We start from the raw sequence: 21,126 nt of genomic DNA on the forward strand, positions 1-21,126 counted from the left end.
AGGTGTGTGTGTGTGGGGGATCGCGAAACAGCCAGACAAACGTGCAGTTCCCGCAAACAACACCTTTCCCAAAGACATCCCCGCAGCAAGCCTCCACTTCGCCTCTGGTTTTCCCTTCCCTTCATTTTACGCCGCCTCCGCTGTTTCCACCTCTTCGTACCCGAGCATTTCTCCTGCAGGTGGCGCTGTCCGATGAGGACGAGGTTTGTGAAGCGCGAGGTGTGTTGTCCGTGCCCGCGACCCGTCGTCGGAGAGGCTTTTTGAGCTGACGTGTGAGTTACAAGAAGGCTTTTTCTGACTACTCTTCTTGCTCCATTTCCCGACGTTCCTACTTTTCCCGAGGCGACGGCCATGACGGCTACGTGGGAAGAGATTCTGAAACTGTCTCAACAATTCCAATCCGCCCAGTTTACCCAGGTGTCGCAGAGGTGAGGGGGGATACACAACACGCAGACCCAGGGGGCGGAGCCAGGCGCGAGCCCCTTCTCAGTCGCGCGCTCCTTGGTTCCCTCCCTTGCCCGCGCGCCGTTACCGCTTTTCCTCTCGGAGTGCCCGTAACGCTTGTATAAGTAGTGCGTCGTGCAGGCACTACCGTAATACCGCCCAAGAACGTATCCTGATGTTTCTTGTTCACTTTGGGTCAGCAGCCTCCTGTCATGTTTTTAACACCTTCCCGGCATACAAGTGGAGCTTTCCCCTTGCCTTATCTCCATGATAAGAAAAGCTCAGTTTCTGCGTTTTGTAATCATGGTTTTGTGTTATTATCTGTACCAAACTCTGCACAAAAAGACTCGTGACTGCCCCCTTTTATTGTTAATGGAGGCTTTCTGGGTAAAAGGCTGTTCCTGGTATGTAAATATGGAAAAGCAGCTTAGAAAGTTACGTCTGCACGATATACATTCATCCTGTTCGGAAGCTGCATCTGTCGGATGATAAAACCAGGACAATTCTGCCCAATCTCTTGCTAATATTTGTATTAGAACAGGTTTAATCTTTTGAACTCTTTAAGAATATAGTGATAGTTTGAATGATGTTCCTGCTTGAGATGATGTTCCTGCTTTAGTTGTTACCATAACAATGTGAGACTGGAAACATTTCGGAGGCTTTGCTAATACTTTTAGAGTGACACATTATTTAGTATTACATGTCTGGATGTAATTGAAAATTGTATGGCAGTTCTGTGGCTGGCTATAGCATAAGCTGTGTGTTTGAGTGTTGTAAGCAGCCGTTACAATGGGATCCTGGGGACCTGAAATGCATTTCCTGAGATCCACTGGTGTTAGTAGCTCACACTTATATGTAAATGTGTTTCAAATAGCAGTCAGAACTCTGACAGGTCACCACAGAAATCCTGTATGGTATTGTGTATGTTATGTGCTGTCAAGTTGCCTCCGACCTAAGAAGGAAAGACCTCCAAAACGACCTGTCATTAACAGACTTGCTCAGATCCTGCAAGCAGGAAGACATGTTTTTTTTAATTGAGTCAAACAATCTCATTTTAGGTCTTCCTCTTTTCCTACTGCCTTCCACTTTTCCTAGCATTATTGATTAAATCATGTTTTTTGGCTCCCATTGGCCAACATTGCAACAAAATTCTGTCTTTGATGGTTACAGACATGGCTTCTTCACCATGCTTACATGTTCCTCCTGCCTTTGTCTTTCTGTCTTCCCTCTTCTATGGAGAATGTCCAAGTGCAGGCAAATGAGCAACTTGGAGGTTTCCTTCTGGCACCCAGGGATTCTAAACGAGGGTTAAACCAAAATTTGTAATCCCAGGACTTTGAGGGGAGGAGATTTATTTTCCCAGGCATCTCCATCTGAATGTGACAGCAAATTGGAGTTCAACAAAAGCCTTCAATCATTATCCAAACATGAAGGGAGGAGGACACAAAGTGCAGTGAATGAGCTGTGTTTGTGCCCATTGCAAACAAATGAGTTTTTTATTTACTTCATTTATTTAAACCCTGCCTTTCTTTCCAAGGAGGGCCCAAAGCTGCTTATATCATTCTCCTCTCCTCCATTTTATTCTTTCAATAACCCTGTGAGGTAGGTTAAGATATGAGTGTGTAACTGGGCCAAGGTCACTCAAAAGCTCTTATGACAGAGTGGGGGACTCAAACCAGTGTCTCCTAACCAGTATGCCAAACTGACTACAGTCATTACAATATTTTTATAGATGGGTAAAACACTGAGTGTGAAGGGCTTGGAGGACGCAGACAAAAAAAACTGTATTTTTTTAATCATCTGATTTGTAAAGAGTTCACGAGTTACAAGTTTGTGCCTTGAAATGGTGCACATAGCACCCGTCACTTAACTGTGATGTATTGAACTGGACTGCTTGTTATTTGTCAAAGACGCAGGATTACATCTTGGTACTCCATGTTTATTAATATGAAATAATTAACATGCATCACTAATAACATACCTGCACTCATTAATATTAATTAGAGTTCCTGTTTATCCTGTTTCAATGGAGTAATAGTACAATCCTAAATAGTTACATCCTTCTAAGTCCATTAAAGTCAATGGGTTTAAAAGGCTGTTAATCTGTATAGAAGTATACTGTGTAAGTGCAATGTAAACATTGTGCTGAAGTTTCTCTAGACTGTTTCAATTGCAGTGTATTGCTTGCTTAAATTCAGGTTCTGAAGCTGTACCTTAGATGTTTGTCTGCTTTATTATGTGCGCAGATTATCAGAACGTAATTGCATAGAAATCGTTGCTAAGTTGATTGCTGAAAAACAGCTGGATGTTGTGCATACTCTTGATGGGAAAGAGTATATCACTCCTGCACAAATTAGTAGAGAGATACGTGATGAACTTCATGTCCGTGGTGGTAAGTGTGCCTTTGTTTCTCAGTGCACTTAGAAATTCAAAAAAATGAAGGTTTTACATCCCATTTGCTTTTGAAAAAAATTAATTATACAAGCAACATGTCTACATCTTACTGAGACCTATGAGATGTGATTTTAGTTCTTAGAGGCATAATACTTCCTATGCATTTTATAAACTTTTGTCAGTGTATTACCATGTTGGGAGCATCCACATCTGTTCATCAGTTTCGCTCTGAGCAAGGTGTGTACAATTGTGAATCCTATGGCTGTAAATGATGTCCTGTGTAATATAGAAAAGGGTGGTAGAGCTGCTTGTCTTTCTGGTAACAGTCTCTTCACAACATCACTTTCACAGTCAGCTTTGTCCATCTACAAGAACTTCCTTTTCCTTCCTCAGATTGGCAGTCTGATTTCTGTAGAGCTTACCTCCAGCTAATGTCATGGATACAGAGTTCTGTATGAGCCTCTGTATGAAGCATTTCTATAAGGAGCCTTTGAAATTCATTTCAGAGGAAGAAACACTTTTTTTGCATATATGCTCTAACTTCTTCCATTCAGGTAGATTGGAATGCCGGTGTGAGTGTAAGATATGCCAAAATTCCAGGCCTGCAAGAAATTGCTGGGTCACAGCAAATGTCATCCTCTTTACTTTTCGTTCCTGTTGATGTTGCTACTGCCTCTGCAGTTGCTTCCACACTTGTCCAGGTATGCATAAAGAACCCCACAGAGGTGATTTGGCTTATTTCAATGCAAACAGTGGAGCAGATGGCTGGACAAATTTACATGAAATTCGAGCAGCATATGAGTAACTCAAGAAAGCAGCAGTAGCCTCACTGGTAAAGCTACACGTAAAGGGAAGTTGCAATCCTCTGCATACTGTATGAGTGTAACTCTCCTCAAACTATGTGAGGTTATTTCCAAGTAAACATACATAAGATCTGACTAAATGTTTGAGAATGAGATATAATCAAATGAATAGTCTTAAAATTTTACTTTCTGTGTTAATGACTGTTTATACTAGTGTCTTAAAACCTGTTTTAATACATTCTTTTTATTACAGGGCGTGTAAACATTGTTGATTTGCAACAGGTAACTTTAGTCTTTTTTTAAAAAAAAAACCCTGCAATTTTGTGTTTCATTGAACCAACGTAAAGTTTATATAGTATTCTTTAATGGTTGTATAATTAAACAGTCATAGACTAGAGCGATGCATTCTCAGTGATGCATCACATAGGCCTGGCAGGCCGGGAGGAGGTCCAGATGCACTCTGTTGGGATTCCATACCCCTTGTTCAATGCGCTGTCCAACACTCTGCTGATTTTGAGAGTGTATTTGTAGTGTAGGTAGTGCGAGGTAGGATTAAGATTCTGTTGTTGTACTGTCCCCCCCCCCACACACACACACTACTCAGCCATCTCCCTGCCTCAGCTGATGGAGGTGGCCTCAGAGATGGTGTTGGGGACTCCTAGGCTAGTTGCTTTGGGGGACTTCAACATTCATCTCACACGTTTGATTTGGTGTTCTGCTTTGAGCAGGAAGAAGGTGATCTAAAAGTAGAGGGACTGAAGACAGTCCCCTTGTCATGGACAGATCACTACCTGCTGGGGATTAGACTTACAGGGATACAAAGACTCCTTGGTGGGGGATCAATTAAGATGATCCACCCCTGTAGCCTGATTTTTTAAATTTACTTTATTTATATCCCACCCTTATCCCCAATGAAGACTCAAAGCAGCTCACATCGTTCCCCTCTCCTCTATATTATTCTCACAACAACCCTGTGAGGTAGGTTAGGCTGAAAGGGAGTGTGATTGGCCCAAGGTCACCAAGCGAGCTTTCATGGCAGAGTAGGGATTCACACCTGGGCCTCCCAGATCCTAGTCCAACATGCTGTACCATGCTAGCTGTTAAAGAACGAGTCCCCCAGCTAGTTTTTAGATGGCATTAGGGAATTTTCCGTCTGATCTGGTTAGGTCTCTTATCAATACCCTAATTGATATCCAGAATGAGGAAATGACCCATGCAGTTGACACAGTCGCTGCTACATGCCCTCTCTCAGGTGTAAGAGCCCAGGTAGCCCCTTGGTTTACAGAGAGGCTACAGATGATGAAAACACAGTGGGGAAAGACTCAGGATGAATCCAACAAGGCACAAGCTAGAGCTCATTTTAAAGCCTTCTTCATGGCAGTGATGGTAGCAAAAAAAGAATATTTCTCCACCACCATTGAATCGGCACAGTGCAGACCTGTGGAACTCTTCTGAATGGTCAACAGCCTGTTGGGTTTCGGCCTCAGGAGAAGGTGGACTGTTCTGCAGTCATTTTGCTTCAGCTCTTTGTGGCTAAAATCATTTGCATCCATTCCAACTTGAACTATTAGCAGTGAAAGGATCAGATGGTCTCAGGGTGCTGGTTTGTTCAATTGTGTGAGATGTCTTTCCGTTTGTTGAGTCTGAGGAGGTCAGCAGGATTCTTGGAAGTTTGAGATCTATCATACATCCGTTGCCGCTCCAGGTTAGTTAATTCTCCCAGGCGGGGGCGGGGGGGGGGGCTTGGCAGGCTGGGTCCAGGAGACAGTAAATGCCTTTCTGAGACAGTGGAGGGGGGGGGGCTCTGGCTCCTGCCTTGAAATGGGCAGTGGTTCATCCACTCCTAAAGAAACTATTCTGGACCCAGGAGAGATGAGTAAATACCCTTCAGGCTCAAATGTACCATTCTTGAGCAAGGTAATTGAACGAGTGGTGGCCAGGGAACATCGTGGATTCCTGAATGAAGCAGATTGTTTGAATCCGTTACAATCTGGTTTCAGGCCTGATTTATGGGGCTGAAATGGCCATGGTCACCCTGGTGGATGACCTGTGCTAGGAGATGGATGGGAGAAGTGCAACCCTGTTAATTCTTCTGGTCCTCTTGATGGCTTTTGATAACGTCGATTATGGAATCCTTCCGGACCACCTTTCAGGGTTGGGACTGGGAGGCACTGTTCTGTGGTGGTTTCAGTTCTTCCTCAAAGGTAGGTTTCAGAATGTGGTGCAGGGGGACTGCTACTTCACCTTTTGGATTCTGGTCTGCGGGGTCCAACAAGATTCCATATTGTCCTTCATGCTTTTCAGCATCTACATAAAGCTGCTGGGAGAGGTCAACCAGTTTATGGGCTGAGTTGCCACCAATATGCAGTTGACACTCAGCTCTATCTCGTGTTTCCAACAGATCCCAGGGAGGCTGTGGAAACTGTGAACAGGTGCCTGGAGGCAGTTTTGGGCTGGATGTGGCTAACATACTGAACCTCAGTCCCAACAAAATGGAGATGCTCCTGGTGGGGGAAGATGTGATGCAGGCAATAGGATATCTCCTGTTCTGGATGGGGTTACACTTCTCCTAAAGGAGCAAATTCATAGCTTGGGTGTGCTGCTGGATACAGGCCTCCTATTGGATAAACAGGTGGCAGTGACGGCTAGGGGAGCCTTTCACCAATTTCTGCCCTTTTAGGGCACAAAAGCTCCTGCTACTGTGGTGCATGCAATGCTCTCTATGCAGAACTGCCCTTGAAGGCTGTCTGGAAGCTGCAATTGGTACAGAATACTGTGGCCAGAGTGTAGACTGGAGAGGATCACAGGGACCATTGACACTGTCTCCCAGTTTGCTTTTGGGCTCAATTTATTGTACTGGTTTTGATCTTTAAAGAGCTGTGTGGCCAGGGGCCAGCATACCTTAAGGACTGTCTTCTCTTACATGAACGTACTAGTCTATTCTAGTCATCCTCAGAGGCCCGGCTTCTGGTGCTCCCACCATCTGAGGTTAGACAGGTGACAACCTGAGAAAGGGCCTTCTTGGCTATAGCACCAAAACTTTGGAACTCTCTCCCCACGGAGATTTGTCTTCTACTTTTGTCATCGTATTCCCTCAGCAGTTGAAGACTTTTGTTTGACACTCCCCCAATAATTTACCGACCACTTGCCCTTGTGTTGTTTTTGTGTTCATAGATTTTATTGAATTATTTAATACATTATTTTAACCAGTGGTTTAATATTTTCAAGTTTGCTGCCTTGGAGACTCTATTTGGGTGGAAAGTCAGCATAAAAACATTTTAAATAAATAGATTATACACAGCTAAACTCTAAGCAATAGTAGGTGGTTGTTATTTACATACATTATGTTGGTCTCATATATGGTCATATAAATATTTTTGTTCATGTTATGATTATTCCATTTTAATATTCGTTTGATGCCTGCCTTAACCTGTAAAGCAAGCAGGGCTTTCTTTTTAGAAGTCTCTCCTTACTAAATGTCAGAGCACATATAAATAAAAATGTTTGATCACTGGGGCATTCGCAAAACTCTTTCATTTCCGCTAGTCCTTTTTTTTTCTTTTCCAAATTTCAAGTAATTTAAGCTTCTCATAATGACTAATTTTTTTTACTAAAAATATACTTGGTGTGTATGTGTGAACAGTGTGTGTGAATAGCTATTTTCTTTTCAGGTACTACAATCTGATGCCATAATCTCTGTTCCAATTAAGCTACTGCTGGTGTATTGACATTTGAAAAGTGGTTGGTGTATAATAAGTATGAGTCTGAAAATAGATCATTTTAATGATAAATTAATTTGACTTCTAGGCACAAACCTATTTTTTTTTCTTCTAGGTGATAAATGTAGATCTGCTGCATATTGAAAGTCGAGCTAATGACATTGTTAAATCGGATCGAACCATTCAACTAGTGTTGGGACAGCTTATAGATGAGTGAGTTCTTTCAAGGATAATTAAATGTAGCAGAAATTCATAGCATGCTTTTAGGTGGGATGAATGTCTAATGAAGACAATAATTATGAACTATGGTTGAGGAATCATTCTTGAGCTTTTATGCAGTGGTTTGAGGTACCATAAAAGTGTGACAATTGCTGTTCTAGAGCATTGTATCTTCTCTAGCATTAGGGAAAGCATTTGAATATTTCCTTAAGACAAAGATTAAATGGCTTATACTGCAGTATTTAGTATAATTGTTTCTGCAAAGATAAATCCAGGCAGAAGAAGGACCATGTTGGTATGTGCCTCAGAGAAGAAAGTATAGGAAGCAAAATGCGTTCAGAAAATGGGGACTTGTCCTTTATTATGTCTGGTGTCTGAAGTAAAATAACGTGAAATATGTAAAAGGAACAGGAAGCACTTTATCCTCTGAACTGGTTACGCTAGCCCCAAAAGTTGGGGTTCAGCATCTCCTCTTGGTGAGGTTTACCTCACTTAATATAATAGCTACTGGGGTGGATCCAGCTCCTCTGCTTAAGACTGAAGCCTTGAAAGTTCCTTAGGCCGGAGGAAGGTTTCAGACTGCTGAGCAGAGAGACTGGATCCACCCTACTCTGGATATTGTTTTCTTGGGATCTTTGGCAGAAGATACTGTATTTAATTTTAGGAATTGTGAGTGAAATTATATATCCGTGTATGTATTTATAATATTCTGCTGCTGACTTGGATCATCATAACTTGCTTATGATACCAAACCTGAATACCCTGCTGGACTCCTAAAAGCTGCAATTAGTATGTGAACTCAAAACTCTGCAAATGCAAGTGAGAGAATACAAAGAACTGAACACTGTGACTTCGGTGTACTATTGATGTAAAGATTCCAGATGGGAATCCGTGTAAGTCTGTAGCAGCAAAATAAAGCTGGGGTCCAATAGCACCTTAAAGACTAACAACGTTTATTTCACAAAAACTTACACTAGAATAAATTTTCTTAGTCTTTAAGGTGCCACTGGAGACCCGTTCTGTACTGATCTGAAGAGTTACCCTTGTTTATTATTCTCAGCACAAGGAACATGGTATTAGTTTCTATGTGAAGGAAATTAACCAAATACTGCTGTTTTATATATGGGTCCAGTGTATTTCTTATATTTATATACAGTTGTATGAAATAAAGGTTGATCCTATAGAGGTGGATCTTCTTTGGCTTTCTCTCCCATCAGCCCAAAAATCTGTTGAGGATTGGGGGACCCAGTGTGAGCTGCAGTGAGGAGGGGGAACTGGATGTAACCATCGTCCACCAAGAGCGGAGCTTCATCTCCACTCCCATGCTGCAGTACATTTTCTTTAGAAATGTCTTCCAACCTTTAGTGGAAGATTAGCAGAATTCACAGGGAGTTTCTCAAGAGAAGGAAAAGGTGGTGAAGAGCCACTCTGCCAAACTACATCTGTGAACCTTATCTGTAGGATCAACAAATAGATTTCGATGTGACTGGTAAAGGTTGCATATTTGGCAAATTTAGAACTGTGCATCAGTATTTATTCTTGTATTCATATTAGGCGTTACCTGGATCAAATAGCAGAAGAAACAAATGACAAATTGCAAGAAACAGGCCAAGTGAAAATATCAGAGTTGTGCAAAACATATGACCTTCCAGGAGACTTCTTGAAGCAGGTAACTATATACCCATTTCATGCAGAAATGGCCCACTTTCCCCTGAAGTAGATTTCACTCCCATGACTATTTTATGATCCTTATTGCCAGAGTAATAGGTTTATTTTCTGGATGGTAGTGTAAGGATAGCAAAATTATGACTCTTGACTTTTAAATGATCCAATAAACATTCTTTTAATTTGCTTGTTTCTAATAAATACAATTACCAAGATATCAAATCTCAGTGCTAGAACTGGGTTCCGTCTCCTGTTCACCTCTATGCTTAATAATAAGGACATGAAGCAGTGTTCTTCAAGTGTAAATGAACAGTAATTGATCCACCAAGTTCAGTAAGATTCTCCGAAAACAACAATAGCTTTTGTCCTCAGATGCAGGGAGAATGAGTCATTGCCTTAACCCATACTTTTAAAATACAGACCTGGAAGGCATTTGTTGATCTGTAGGTTGCATGAGGAAAAATGTGAGCCGAAGATAAGTAAAAAACGCACTTTCCTAAATTTATACATGAGAAAAATGAGTAGCGATCTGTCTTATTTATATGACTCCTACATATTCATGCCAGTAGCACTTTATTAAAAGTAGCACTCTATTTAAAGATGTGGTATTTTCTAGACTAGATACGTATAGGCTTGTGCAGAATGTCTTGATATTTTTGTGAATGTCCTAACTTGACATTAAATTGTGTCAACAAAGATCCTTTTTCTGTGTTGTGATCATTAGACATTGTCAGTGTAGTTTTTCTCTCCAGGAATGATGTCCTGGGTCTTGATTACTGCCTCAGAACATCATTCTTGCAAAAAGAAAACAAAGCCCAAATATTAATATTGAATCATAATCAAAGTGATTATTATTAATTGGTGATCCAAAGGTATTCTGTACATGCTAAGACATGCATATTCTTTCACTCAAGCAGCTTGCATAAAAGTGGCTTTCAGAGATGTTTTAAAAAAGCAAGTGAGTGAGATGGGAGGAGCCTTTTTCTCCTCCTGCACCCTGCTCCTATGGTCTCCTCCTCCTGAGATAAATTCACTGCTGTAAATAGAGATCACAAACTCCAAAGCATATGAATTGCGTATTTTCTGTCTTCAGCTCTCATTTGTCATGGATGATGTTAAAAAAGAGTAAAAAAACAAGGGGGCAGCAGCTATGGCAGTAGGCAGCTAACTGCAGAGTTACCTCACAGCTTCATCTCTCCCATTCCTTCCAAGACAGTTGGGAGAAAAAATTGCTTGCACATTTTCCTTTCTCTCTTTGTAAGGAAAGGAGCTAGAAACTTGCTTTTATTTTTTTAAAATTGAAAATGGAAATTCGTAGAGGGGTATGTGGTGTATGACTAACAATGCGTTGCTCACAGTACTCTCTGTAGCTATGGGTTTGCCAATTACTGGTACCCATGATTTTAGGGATGCTGTAAGGAAATAGCTTAACGGTGTACCTCTGCTTATGCACTTGCAGTTGCTTGGGCATATGTCAAAGAGAGGAGGAAGTGGCGAATAATATTAGAGGGATTGTTCCATGTGCCTTGGGATGATAGAAAATTACTTCCATGAAACCATCATTGTTGTCCTTCCCTCTGTTTGAGGAAAGGCGGAGCCAAAGTTGCTCATGGAATCTTTCAGGGTGTACATATTCTAACACATTCTGGCTCTCACCAGTCCTTTGTCAGAGCCACAGAATGTAGTTCAGAACGTATTGTAGAAGGTGGATATTCCCATCCGTTGCTCATTGATGAATGGACGTTATTGCTGTGATGTCTTCTAGAGTTGAACCAAACCTTCCAAAGCACACTAAACAGACTCCAGAGTATCAAGCCTTTAGTTATCAGAAGTTACAGGGAACTTTTGACCTTCCAATAATCTCCTTAAATGTCCATTCTATTCAAGAATACTGAAAAAGGAATTTTGTATCTGTATGTGGAAGCAATGATATGAATGAATTTGTTTGTGCTTGTATAATATCTGACTCTGTCATGGTTAAAACTATTTATTAAATACTGTTCTGAGTGGCATACACTCAAAACTCAATGCAGTGTTAAATCATTTGTCCAGTCCAATGCTATGATTCTCTTCTCAGGCATTCTCTGTTCGTCTGGGTAAAATCATCCATGGGCAAATAGATCAAGACAACCGAGGAGTGATTTTTACAGAGGCATTTGTAACTCGGCATCGGGCACGTATTCGTGGTCTCTTCAGTGCCATCACATGGTAAGCCAGAATTTGCATTTCTGCTGGTGGCGGTTATACCTTTTTTCCTATACACAAAGGAGAATAAAGAGTTAATTCTTGAATATGTAAATTTCTAAGGTGCATTTAAAATGTTCATGGTGAAATCATGGTTCATGGTTTACTCTATAAGTAAAGTAGTCAGATACTACATTGAGACTTTCTGCAAAAGGTAAGACTGGGTATGAACTACTTTTCAGCTGAATTCTGTTTTTAATTTCTAGCAATGGTGATTGCATCACTGTGATGCTTGCTTTTCTACAACACACTCATTCCTGTAATTATGCAAATTAATAGTTCACACTTCAGGTTGTTGTAACTTGTGGGGTGTCAGCTCAGTAATCATAATGCTTCAGAGTCTCGTAATGGTACTAGTACAGTGTGTGTTAATAGAGCAGTGTGTATGCATCAAGTAGCTCATAGAACACATGTTCCATGTGCTTTTTTAAAATCTCCATCTAGCCATCCAAGTACAGCCCAGACACTTGTACAAAGTGAGAGAGCTAGAAACTACTAAGCCATAAAAGCATGCATACTTCTTAAGACTCGTTCCTTCCTAATTTACGCTGAAATTTATTTTAGCACTCTCAATTTATGTACACAGCCACCCAACTCATGCAATCCAGAGAGCATCTTGCTCAAACAGAAAGTGCATTGCTCATAGCATTATCAGTAAAGTCAGCCATAGAAATGTTCTTTATCTGCCACCATCCTGTCGCGTATGCAAAGAGGGGCTAGGCCTAGGAAACTGACAGAGCCTTGAATGTAGGGATGATACAAAGGTGAGAGAGTTTTCCTCCCTATCCACCCCCGATCCTTTTCAGTTTTCCATCTGTACTGTGGTTTCCCCCATTATGAGCAAACACTTGGAGAATTGCCCGTTAATGATACTACTCTACATCGTGGACTCTGTGTAGTAAGACAGCTCAAATGAAATCTTTGGGAACACAACAGGAGGTAACACCTCTCTACATGTACAGATTTCCGTATCATAACAAACTTTGTAAGTGTGAAGATAAGTATGAAAGGGCTACTATCTCCTTGGACACTACAGAGGTTGTGAAATGGGTCTTTACTGACTGAAGTGGGGAAAGTAGGATTCATTTATTCCTCATTGCCTTTTACTGCTCTACAAGAACCTTTGTTCACGTTCCACAGATCCCTGCTACAGCCTGCCGGAGTCTGTTAACAAAATGGTCATTGGTCATCAGAATGGACTTGGAATTATGCATTAATAGGGCAAAGTGACGTCAGACCTTGCGCTGTCAGCATCCAAACGTATCCAAATTCTCCACTGTGAATAAATCAGCAAAATTTGTAGCCCTTAGAAGGAGATGAGACTATAAAAAGCATCAAAGTCACAGTCCTGAAGGTTACAGTCTTCATGTAGATATCCCCAAATTTCACAACATTGCAGATACTGAAGCAAGAAACTTGCATTTATAAATAAATACCAAGTTAATGGTTACAGATTGCATCATCAATAGATACAATTCTCAGCATGGCAAGATCTGTGGATACCTAAATTCAGAAACTGGGGACATGAACAGACAAGGCAGATCTCTTTGAATCTGAAACAAGCCCCAGATTTGTAGAAAAACCTGAAATCTTTCTTAAAGGGTCCCCCCCCCCCAAAAAAATTATAGAAGCAGTGCTTGTATCTATTTTAATAGCATCCCATGTACAAAGTATAGTATTGCTGGGTTTTCCATGTTTGATTATTCCAGTATTCAGACATTTGTTGTTTGACTTGAAATAAACTTAAGATCCTGAACGTTCCTTTAAATGTTTCTTGGGATGTGACATATCTCTCTTCTCACTGTAGGCCTACAGCAGTAATTAACCTAATCACTCGACATGGATTCCAGGAACATTTGCTTTACTGTGAGTTTTGTTCAGACTGTTTCATGCTATGTCTTAGTCTTGCAATGCCTGCACTTGCTGTGCAGGTAAGTCACAATAAAAAATACATCAACTAATAAAAAGTACAGTCAATGGTACTACCAGGATTCTGATATGTGAAAAAAAGTTGTGAAAACAGTTATCAAGGAAATGACAGCTGCAGTGGAAGGAAAACATTGGGCCTGTGAATATTCTCAAGGAGAGAACTCTGCTGTAAAGGAGGAGTGGGTCCACTGAGCTGTCAAGGAGTGGCTGTCCTTGCTCACCCTCATTCTTGTTCTTTAAGAGGTAGGCTACCTTGTTTTCTTGTAAATATGGTTAATGATTTGGCTGTTTCATTTTTTTTAACAGCTGTGCTGGAAGACCTTGTTAATTCTGGACGTCTAAAAGGCACAGTGGTTGGTGGGAGACAAGATAAGGCTGTGTTTATCCCTGACATCTACTCCAAAACTCAAAGCAAATGGGTGGATTCTTTTTTCAAGCAAAATGGTTACTTAGGTAACTTCTTCCCTGTGAATAAAAATTTCTATCTGAAAGTTATTTGTCAAGCAACGTATGTTTCAAGATAACTATCTGACTCAGTTCAGACATAACACTGGAGCTATGGCTTAATGAAACTTACTATGGCAAATTTGAGAGCCAGTTTGGTGTAGTGGTTAAGAAGAGCACGGGACTCTAATCTGGAGAACTGGGTTTGATTCTCCACTCCTCCACTTGAAGCCAGCTGGGTGACCTTGGGTCAGTCACAGCTCTCTGGAGCTCTCTCAGCCCCACCCACCTCACAGGGTGTTTTGTTGTGGGGATAATAGTAACATACTTTGTAAACTGCTCTGAGTGGGCATTAAGTTGTCATGAGGGGCGGTATATATATCAAATGTAGTTGTTATTATTATTGATCATCTGAATGCTGACCAATGTGTGAATCGTTAAGATCCATCAAACCAGGATCGGGTTTGAAGTTGGATTATTAACCACATCAAAGTTTCGTTTGTATGAACATGAGCATTTCCATCCTTGCTCATTCCCCAGCTACAAAGCTAACTAGACAGAGCAAATGCTATGAATCTAGCATTCATAGAGGCAAACTATGATTTGACCATATGTATACAAGTCAAAGCCTGGTTTCACAAGGGTAATTAAAAAAAACATGGTTTTGCATTATGTCTCAATTATCTATAAGGACCTGTATTCAGATGATCACTCCCTCCATAGTGGTGGTGGAGAGAGCCATCAAGTCATAGCTGACTTATGGCAAACCCCTGGTGGGGTTTTCATGGCGAGAGACTAACAGAGGCAACTTGCCATTGCCTGCCTCTGCAAGCCTGGTCTTCGTTGGATGTCTCCCATCCAATTACTAACAAAGGCCAGCCCTGCTTAGCTTCTGAGATCTGACAATAATGGGCTTGCCTGGCCTATTCAGGTTGGGCCCCCCCCCCTCCATAGTAAGTTTCACTAGACCATACTTTCAGTGTCTGAGCTGAGCTCTTTTTCTGAAATGCCTGCTCCATGCACTGTGTCCTGCTATGACATGGCCTATAATCTTAATACTTTGTGTAAAGAAAGGAGGCAACAGGTTTAGATTGCATTCCAGCTATGATGCAGTAAATAAATGCCTTTCATTTTGATGGGAATACCTCTTGGTTAAAGTTGAAGCCATACCATTCTAACTATTCCTAACACTGTGTGACTCAGTCATCACAACAATTACACTAGATGAGAGGGACTGATGTTCCTGTCACTTTCTGAAGACAGCCCCAGGATAATGTATGCTTCTGACACTCCTCCTACTCGCCACCCAGGAATTCCCAGGAGACTTATTTAGCAGGAGAGAAGGAAGAATAGAATGTTATACTGCCTGCCCAGCCCTGTCCCAAACAATTTTTGGTGTGGAGGGAGGAAATGTTACTTCCTTTTTTTCTCAGGGCCCGGTAATAATGATTAAAGTACTAAGAGTGGGCAGGGCCAGGTTTGGAGAAACAGCTTTAGCTGCACTTAATCTGCCCACGGCAAAGGCCTTAACAGCAGATGGAAGAAGAGGCAAGGGTCGTGGTGGGTGGGCCTAAGTATCATCTATCTTTTCACAATTTTATTCATCCCTGAGGGCATTAGGTAAAACAAGGGATCAATCGTGCCAGGTTCTGCCTTGTGAAGTATTTGTGTTTTAATAGAGCTGAGGGAGTACTAGAGTTTCCATTTCTCCTGTCTGTTTCACACAACAGCCTTTTAGCCTTCTAGGATATAAAAACCCTTTCCTGAGTTCCATCACACTTTTTATGAGCAAGAAATAAAACTCAAGGCAAGATCATGAAAAGAGAGGCTTATCACCCTTACTCCGATTTTTTTATTTCTTTAAAGTCAAGGAGTTTCTGTAATTTTGTAGAGTTTGATGCATTGTCCAGACTTGGCATCCCAGACCCAGTGAACTACGTAAAGAAAAGATACAAGTCCTCTCAGCTTTTGTTTCTGAAAGCATCTTGTGTTGGTCAGGAAATTGTGGATCAAGTTGAGGCCTCGGTGGATGAAGCCATCAGTTCTGGAACTTGGGTGGATATTGTGGTATGATCTTATGTTTATTTCCAGCATATTTGTTTTATCTTTTTTCCTGCAAAGTCAGGTTTTATGCAGACAAATTGCTGCATATGTATCTGGGAGAATGGATGCCAACCATTGTATGAAAGTTTAGTAATGATCTGTCTAAAACTCTTTAGTCAGTTATACCTGTAGAAAAATCAAAAAGAGTCCAGTAGCACCTTTAAGACTAACCAACTTTATTGTAGCATAAGCTTTCGAGAATCACAGTTCTCTTCGTCAGATGCATGGAGGGCAAGAAGAAACTGGACTCTTTGATTTTGCTACTCCTCCTCCTCTATATCTGACCAGTTTCTTCTTGCCCTCCATGCATCTGACGAAGAGAACTGTGATTCTCGAAAGGTTATGCTACATGCTACAATAAAGTTGGTTAGTCTTAAAGGTGCTACTGGACTCTTTTTGATTTTGCTACTACAGACTAACACGGCTAACTCCTCTGGATCTATACCTGTAGAAAGGCTTCTTAGAGATTGATATTATATGCCTATCTGTTCTGGTGGGCCGAGCAATGCAAAATTATAAATCAAAGCAGCCAAATAGCTCAGGGGTCAGTATATAGGCAAGACATGATTTGCTTCAGATTTATTTTAAATTTATTTCAGTGCAAACCAATTGATCAGTATGAGTAGGTTGGAACAATTTAGCCCATGCATGCTTGTTAAATGGCATTTTATTTGCCAGCTTGTTCCTTTCCTTTAAAACCTTGGATAGAAGTTTCTCCTAATAAAGGTTTGGTTTTTTGACTCTTTTAAACATTCATCTGCACCTGCACAGGCATTTAAATATATAACAAAACACATAAAAGAGAATTATTTGACTTCTACAGTCAATACATGTATTACAGATTTAGCAAGCCTTTTACATAATTTGTTAGGCTTCTGTTTGTCAGTGGAAAGCTATGTAGGTCGTTGAAGATGCTCCTCTTCCTACTCCCCCACTGCTTTGGGGCTTTCAGCAGGCATTGCTCACATACTGAACAGAAAGACAAGATTTTGGGTGTCAAATGAGATTAATAGATCCAGAAGAGTTAGCCGTGTTAGTCTGCAGTTGCAAAATAGTAAAAAAGTCCAGTGGCACCTTGTCAGATGCATCTGACGAAGAGAGCTGTGGTTCTCGAAAGCTTATGCCTCAATAAAGTTGGCTAGTCTTAAAGGTGCTACTGGACTTTTCACTAAATGAGATTAAGTGATCTATGGTAAGGATTTCTGTAGTTTTTTATAAGCTTATTAGTCCCTGGGTTGCTGGTGATGAGGACGTTTAAACCTTCTCCCTGCGTACCTCTCTTGTGATTGAAATACTCTGGAAAACAGAGCCAAGGTTTTGTACTTCCTGCCCTTTCTCCTAACCTCAAGGGGCTTTTTATGTTATAGAGGATTCATGGAAAGGAAGAGTTAAAATACCCTTTTCTCTAACAACCTTTCTCCAGTATTCAAAGCAACCATCTATGACTGCTGTATATAAACCACAGAAGATCCTAATCACAGATCTTTCACGTGTTGTCTGTTGGCCCTCAGGATTACAAGATGAACACTAAAGGTAGTACATACAAGGGACTTCATGTGTGAGCAGATGGCTTAATAAATCTGAACTTCTTTCCATTTTTGTATTTAATACTAGCCTCTTCTTCCAAGTTCATTATCCGAAGAGGATGCTAGCATGCTGCTTCAGCAAGTGATGAGATCTTTCATTAAGCAACCTTCATCTTTGGTCTTTGGTGATACTATTGTGGTCAGTGAGAAGTTTATCAACAACTGTGCTGATCTGTTTAACAATCTGATGCACCAGAAAGCTGAAAAGGTTTGTTACCAAGTCCCCTGTTTAGAAAAGGTCTGTACAGCTAATGTCTTTCAAGCTGAATACAGCCCACCAATTGGTAGATTACCAATTGCTCAGCACTTATTCCTTGCCATGGTTATGAAGTCCTAGGCAAGCATCTGATGAGCGGTCATCCACGAGTAGGGAACTTTGTTCAGCTTGAAGGGTCTCACTATGTTTAGGAAATCTTTGTTTTATACTCACGTTACCCTTTTTTTAAAACCAGTGAATTATCTGGAATCACCATCAGTTTTCTTATATGTTTTACATTTTCACTGATTTTTTTTTATTAAATGAGAACTTGATTTTTTAAAAAGACATTCATCTTTGGGGGAAGTACTGGGATACTTTCCTTCATCTACCATCAGGTTGATTTGCCTTGAATACGTCTGTTTGTGTTTCGTTTTCTAATGAGTTCTTAGACTGATTCTGCTGGATAATAAAGAACAAAACAGCAAGTAGCATTCTGTAGCTGGTTTATTCTAAGCTGTTTGCCTTGCAACACCACAGTGAGCACTAAAACCAGTTTTTCTGACTTTTTAAATAGTTCTATCTCAGGTGAAAGTGCCCCTTTAAAAAAAATAGAAATATCAGATGTATATTTGCTGCCTTTATCAAAAGTTTTCATGTCAGAATTAGCATAGTCCAGTGGATAAAGTCAGAATCTTCAAATAATAGTGTTGTGCTTGGACCTGAAAATATTCTTCCTTAGATAAAAATTAGCTGAATATGGCTTAGGTCCTAAGGTGTCAGAGACTCACTGAATCCTCACGCCTAAGTCTCTGGCATGTGTAATGGCAACAGTTTGTCTATGCAAAGCTTGCTGTACCAGGATCATGGATTCAAAACATTGCGTCCTGATCAGCAGTGAATCCAGTGATCTGCCTAAAGTCTTTGTTCCTCTTTTGAAAAAGGAAATGCATATTACTCCATTGTACAGTCACTCCACTGGCTGCCCATCATTTACCAGGTTCAATTCAAGATACTGATTTGGCTGTCACGTACCAAGACTATGAAGGGCTTTGACTCTCATCTCTGTGGGACTGCCATTCCCCCACTATCTTCCACTATGACAGCTTCACTAATCTAACCAGGGCGTCCTGCGGGTGCCATCTGACAAATGAACAAAATCAACAACTGCCCATACACGTGCATTTTCTGTTGTGGTCCCCACCTTTATTCATTTTATTTATGTTATTTATAGTCCGCCTTTCTCACTGATACTGAAGGCAGATCACATAGTATGAGATTAGTACAGACAGCATCAAGGACATTTCAATAAGCAATACCATAGGAGTATATAAATGCAAATTTACAAAGACATAACATCAGCAAAAATCCAATACAGAATGAAAAAATGCTGAAATGAAGCACAGGCCATTCTAAAACTGACATTCAACAACCTAAAACTACCCAGTAGGATCATACTTAAAGCAGTGGATAGTACATAGCAGTGAAGTCTATGGTCCCTAACTCTTTAGTGAAGCTTCTCTTTGAGACCACCTCCATACAGTACAGCCCTCCTGTCTGAGTAAAAAACCCCTCTTGAATAATTCAGTTAAAAAGCTCTCTTGAATAATTCAGTTTTACATCCTTTGTGGAAAGCCAGGAGAGTGGGGGCCCTCCTGACCTCCTCAGACAGGCCATTCCATAGGGTGGGGGCCACCACAGAGAATGCATGTGTATGGGCAGCTGTTGATTTAGCCCACGTGCAGTGTGGCACTTTAAGGATACCCTGTTCAGATGAGCAAAGCTGCCATGGGGAAACGGAGAGAGGCAGTCCCATAGGTATGTTGGACCAAGACTGTAAAGAGATTTGTATGTGATGGCCAATACTCTGAATTGAGCCTGGGACCTGATAGGTAGCCAATGGAGTGACTGAAGAATAGAAGTAATATTCATGCTATTGCTTGCTCCCAATAACTGCAGAGCTGCAGCGTTCTGCACCAACTGGAGTCTCCTAGTTGACTTAGATGTGAGACCTATGTATAGTGCATTATAATAGTCAAGTCTTGATTTCACTATAGCATGAATCCAGGTGGCCAGGTCGGTTGTGTCGTGGTAGGCAGCCATCTTTCAAGTTAGAATGAGATTGTAGAAACCATTTTTTGCAGCTGCCTTAACTTGCTTTTCTAGCAATAGTGCTGGATCCAATATAACCCCAAGGCTCTGAACTGAGTCTGCAAGGGTCAGATGAACTCCATCAAAAGTGGGGAGTGAAACGTCTTTCAAGATCTCTGCCTTTCCAACAAGCATCACTTCCATCCTGTCTGGGTTCAGTTTCCATTTGTTCATTTTCACCCATTTGATCACAGCTGTCAGGCAGCAGTCCAAGAGTTCTGCTGCATCCCGTGGTGATTTCAGTAGTGGGATACCATCTGTGTATTGATGGCATCCCATGCCATAGCTGTGAATGAGTTCTTCCAACAGCTTTACGTAGAGGTTGAATAACATGGGAGATAAGATTGCTCCCTGTGGAACCCCACCAGATAATTCCCATTCTGGAGACAACTGATCTCTGATGGCAACCTTTTGAATCTGTTCTATAAGAAATGATCTAAAGCAGTCCAAGGCACATCCTTTAATGCCCACTCCAAATGCCTCAACAGGATGGCATGGTCTACTGTGTCAAAGGCTGCAGATAAATCAAGGAGGAGCAATAACAAGGCATGGTCTTTGTTTATATTCAGATGGAGATCATCCACTAAAGCTACTAGAGCCATTTCTGTCCCATGATCTAGTCTGAATCCAGACTGTAAAGAGTCCAAAAGTGGAGTCATCGAAGAAGACCTGGAGTTGGTCAGCTACTGTTCTCTCAATCACTTTGTCCAGAAAGGGTAGATTAGAGACTGGGCAAGAATTGGCCACATAATTTTTTTCTAGGGATTTTTTTATTTTAACGAACAGATAATTGTCTGATGTATTGTCGAAGGCTTTTGACAATTATCAAACAGATAATTGTCTGTTTGAGTGGCCAGGGGAAGGTGCCCTGAGTTAGCGTTTGATTAGACCTCAGTGATTCATTTATGGAGGCCTTGCTTAATATTAACAGCCAGGATGGGCAAGGATCCAGTGCAGAAGTAGTGGCTTTCACAGATGTAGGGATCTCTCATTGTAACTGGTTAAAAGCAGTCCGTACATGAGCCAGACAGTATATTAAGTATTTCTTCTGTCTTGTCTATTTTACAGCCAGTATCCAGATCGAAATGTATTCGTGCTTTTTTTATCAGCAAAAAACTTTGCTAAGTCTTCACACTAATTGTCTATTCTTGAGACTGTAATGGTTCAGAATTGAGCTAAGTTGCAACAGTGTCCCTTCAATATATTGTCGAAGGCTTTCACGGCCGGAG

The 21,126-nt window shown here is 41.0% G+C and overlaps 1 protein-coding gene across 2 annotated transcripts in view; it reads left to right on the plus strand.

Moving 5' to 3' along the window:
- The first annotated feature begins 278 nt into the window (after positions 1–278).
- Positions 279–21,126, plus strand: part of UFL1 (UFM1 specific ligase 1) — a 40,650-nt gene continuing 19,802 nt past the window's right edge. For both annotated transcript variants that reach the window (XM_054970062.1, XM_054970069.1), the window contains exons 1-10: positions 279–428; positions 2,691–2,836; positions 3,895–3,923; positions 7,476–7,573; positions 9,134–9,248; positions 11,322–11,452; positions 13,296–13,354; positions 13,724–13,870; positions 15,753–15,928; positions 17,579–17,758. In XM_054970062.1, coding sequence (XP_054826037.1) covers positions 352–428; positions 2,691–2,836; positions 3,895–3,923; positions 7,476–7,573; positions 9,134–9,248; positions 11,322–11,452; positions 13,296–13,354; positions 13,724–13,870; positions 15,753–15,928; positions 17,579–17,758 — 1,158 coding nt within the window. In that variant the 5' untranslated portion in view covers positions 279–351. The remainder of the gene's footprint in view (positions 429–2,690; positions 2,837–3,894; positions 3,924–7,475; positions 7,574–9,133; positions 9,249–11,321; positions 11,453–13,295; positions 13,355–13,723; positions 13,871–15,752; positions 15,929–17,578; positions 17,759–21,126) is intronic.

Source organism: Eublepharis macularius, chromosome 1 (genome assembly GCF_028583425.1).
Source record: "Eublepharis macularius isolate TG4126 chromosome 1, MPM_Emac_v1.0, whole genome shotgun sequence".
In the NCBI taxonomy this organism is placed as follows: domain Eukaryota; kingdom Metazoa; phylum Chordata; class Lepidosauria; order Squamata; family Eublepharidae; genus Eublepharis; species Eublepharis macularius.